At 30.7% G+C, this 4094-nt stretch overlaps 1 protein-coding gene across 1 annotated transcript; it reads left to right on the plus strand.

Annotated features, from left to right (window-relative positions):
• Positions 1-254: 254 nt before the first annotated feature.
• LOC139484409 (uncharacterized) lies at positions 255-2715 on the plus strand. The gene is made up of 3 exons (XM_071268145.1): positions 255-380; positions 826-885; positions 1948-2715. Exons 2-3 carry the CDS (start codon positions 831-833, stop codon positions 2598-2600), a joined length of 708 nt encoding a protein of 235 aa, XP_071124246.1. The 5' UTR covers positions 255-380; positions 826-830; the 3' UTR covers positions 2601-2715.
• The last annotated feature ends 1379 nt before the right edge of the window (positions 2716-4094 follow it).

A 4094-nucleotide genomic window follows, 5' to 3' on the forward strand; every position in this document is an offset into this window, starting at 1 on the left:
TCTCTTAAATGAATATTTAAACAAAACAATATGCAGAAAAAATAAACAAACCGCATTCAAGCATATTTTTTTTTAAATTTCAACAACATTTTCTGACCAAACCAATATAACTTAGAATATTTTTTGGTTGTGGTTAGGCCATACGGGAGACTGTGGTTAAAGGTTTTAACAGATAAATTCAATGTAAGTATGACATTTAGAACTTGATTAATGAACATATTTACAAGTATTGCGAAACTTACGTCACACCTGCACTGAACCATTCATTTCCTCTATTACAGTTTATTTCCTCATATGGAGTGTATATAAGACAGAAATAAATTTAAAACTTATCAAAACATTTCTGTACACCGTTAAATAACGATACGCATATATTCAAGGTAAGTTATTTGTCTATAATGAATTTATTTTTCAAAATATAATAGATTATATTTTAATGTATGCAATTAATGTTTAATTTAAAGAACAACAACTCTATCTTGTTAAAACAATAGATTCGCAGTATAAGATATATGAATAATGATGATGATTATGATTTGAGCATGAAATATTTCTAGCAACGTCAAATCATCTAAAATCACGGATTCAAAAGATATAAGAATAGTCCTAATCAGTTAAAAACAATTCGAGGATTAACAGATAAATGTCTTTTTTCTTAATACTATAATGTATGGCAATAATACATTTTCCATGGTGAATCCTGCAGATAAGTTTTGCAGTACTCGTTTAAGGCATCAGATATATTGAAAGAATACATTTTTTATTTTTTAGTGACATTTTCAAACCAATCAATTTTAGTTGCATTTGTTTTAATATTCATTCTAGGTATAATGGAAGGGAAAGCTGTTATCATTTTCTTTGGCTTTATAGCATGTGCTTTTGCTGGTATGTATTTTATGACGTTATATATTTTTATTATTATTCAAATCAGGATTTATACAAAGGAATAAGTCATGAGCAATCATTTTTAAAACTTTACAGACCAAATTTTTGTAAACAAACTATCCAAAGATTCTTTAAAAAATGATTAAAATACATGAATGTTAAAATTAACATACAAACAATGATACATCGTTTCAACACTTGGCTTATACGTTTACCATTCCTCATAAGGAAACAATCGCAGAAAACAAGGAAATTTGAAATCATTTAAGGAAAAAAATTGTAAAAGGAAAATCAAAAATGACGGATACATAACATAAGAATACCTATCATATTATATTTAAAACGCAAACATGTTTTACGATTGGTGTTAGTAAATTAGAACAGCGGTTTTTGAGTTGGATATTTACTTGGATCTTGATATTATTCAAATGAAGATTTATACAAAGGAATAAGTCATGAGCAAACATTATTAAAACATTACAACCCAAATATTTGAAAATGAAACAATCAAAAAATTCTTTAAAGAAGTTTATTAAATACATGAATGTTAGAATTAACATACAAAAACTGATACATCGTTTCGACACATTTTGAAATCATTTAAGAATAAAAATTGTAGCAGACAAAGCGAAAATGACGAATACATAACATGAGAATACCTTATATATTGTATTTAAAGCACAAACATGTTTACAATTAGTGTAAGTAAATTAGAACAGCGGTTTTTAACTTGGAAATATAGTTAATAGAACATAGAGTAAAAACAAAAACACCTAATGTTTGGTCATTGTTAAGAAAATACAAAAAATACTCACTTCTAACGATAAACCGTGAAAGTACTTATACTATATGTAATATTTATATAAGTAATACATTCTTTAAAAAACACTTTGGTTGTAAAACAAATATTGAAACCGAATAATACTATAATCTGTTCTACATCACTGTTTAGATTTATGTAGACAAAATGCGCGTCTGTCTTATCAAATTAAAAGCCTGGTACCTTTCTTTTCGAATGAAAATTCATATTTCAACATTTCTAATTAATATTTATTATTACAGTATATTCACCCAAAGGCGGGAAAGCTTGTGAAATTGAATGCTCTAGTCATTCAGAATGTCTAGATGGATACAAATGCCAAACCGAAGGATGTGATCGTATGTGCAGACCTGGAAGAGTAATCTTATCAAATGCAGTTGTCGGATCAGACATTATTACAGCTGGATGCGTTCAGAGATGTATGGACCGAGGTGGGCTAGGTTGCAGAAGTCTTTGTCAGCGTAGTGGGGATTTATTATCAGGAGGCCAAATCATTCGTAGTGGTTCCTTAGACAGTAGATTCAATGATGCCTTAGTAGATTCTATTCGGTCAGATAGTCTTGTTAGACATACCTCGTCAGTAGGTGATTCTATTCGATCAGGTAGTCTTGTTAGACATATCTCGCCAGTAGGTGATTCTATTCGGTCAGATAGTCTTCTTGGACGTATTTCATCAGTAGGTGATTCTATTCGATCAGGTAGTCTTGTTAGACATATCTCGCCAGTAGGTGATTCTATTCGGTCAGGTAGTCTTCTTGGACGTATCTCGCAAGTTGGTTCAATTTTACATAAAGGCTGTCAAAATACATGCATTTCACGAGGCTGCAACTTCAACGAGGAATGTGTCACACGAGATGGATGTTCTGTATGTGTTCGTGTCAAGACCTACGCATAAGATAAGACAACAGATGACATAATATATTGTGCAATATTTAAATGATAGTTATCCATGTATTGTGATATTTTATAATTTTGTTTTGATACACAAATAAAGTATTTATTATAACAGAGTTTATTTTAATTTTTTGTCTTTGATTCACAGCTGCCTCTCACGCATGTTCAACAACAAAATCGGCAACAAACTCAGAAAGCTTCTAACAGAAATATAAGACACATCAGTAAAGCCTTCTATAATTCTAATCATTATGACTGAAAAAGAATTTCGCATGTGCACCAGAATATATAGCAAAGAACAAATTGCAATATATTTCAATTAACAGAGTTATTATTAATCATATTTCTGTAATAAAATATCACTGCTATTGCTTAAAAGGTATTTCTTGGAATGAGAGTAAAAATGAAATACAAAAACAAATCTTAACTCTAAAGAAATTAAAAACGAAAAGTCTCTTATCAAAACATCAAAATCAACAGCTCAAACAATTCAAACGAAAGAAAACAGCTGTCATTGAATAATAGATTGGACTTGAGTTGTTATAGATAGCTAGAACTCTGACATGTTTGGCAGTCGCACAAAATTACGTTATATTGACAATATTGTGTGAACAAAACAAACAGACATAAAGATAACCTTTATTATTAGAAAAAGAAACAAATAGCTCAATATCTCAATAAACAAAAATGGAATTGCATATAGAATATACTTAAAGGCAAAAATTGAAAGATTAAAAAGATTACTATAGCACAATATCACAGTGTGCCGAGCCAAAAAGATATAAACGACAATTGACTAAACAGTGAAGGTACATGTCTTAAAAAGATAAATAAACGAACACTATAAAACGTTGTTAAAAGTGAGACAAAAAATACTAAATGAACATTGAAACTAAAAATCGAAATTAATCTGAAAAAGACATTTATAAAATACAAAAAGGACAAACAGACAAACACAATAGAAAACCAAAGACTGTGCAGCACGAGCGTTACCATCAGATGGGTAATCTCAGGTGCTCCGGAAAGGTAAGCAGATCTTGCTCCACATGTGACACTTGTAAAGTTTCGCATGTTACTAGAAACCCGGTGATTTGGCTAGCTCGATAAATTACATACCGAAAATAGTATCAGCAAAACGGCTACTATATTTTGTACATGGAATAAATGCAAAGTTTACATTTGGAGTTAAGTGTGACGTCTATTTCACTGAACAAGATCACAATTTTATTCAGAGGCAATATGAGCACCACTTCACTGTCGTCGCCTCAATACCATGTTTAATAAGGACATTGCTAAAATTAAACAAAATATATATTTATTCGTTATTCAGATTGAGGCAATTTCTTTTAAAAAACCACTTATTATCTGGTGCAGAAAAATTGGTACCGTTAATGTTATTACTACCACTGGGTCGATGCCTCTGCTGGTGGACTGTTAGTCCCCGAGGGTATCACCAGCCCAGTAGCCAGTACTCCGGTACTGGCATGAAAATACG

The sequence above is a fragment of the Mytilus edulis genome, chromosome 1 (assembly GCF_963676685.1).
Source record: "Mytilus edulis chromosome 1, xbMytEdul2.2, whole genome shotgun sequence".
Classification (NCBI taxonomy): Eukaryota; Metazoa; Mollusca; class Bivalvia; order Mytilida; family Mytilidae; genus Mytilus; species Mytilus edulis.

What these genes read in the sequence shown, in the direction of transcription:
- LOC139484409 (XM_071268145.1), top strand. Translation starts at nt 831, where the DNA reads ATGGAAGGGAAAGCTGTTATCATTTTCTTTGGCTTTATAGCATGTGCT. An exon ending in TATAGCATGTGCTTTTGCTG is followed by an intron (nt 886 to 1,947) that starts GTATGTATTTTA and finishes TTATTATTACAG; the next exon opens with TATATTCACCCAAAGGCGGG.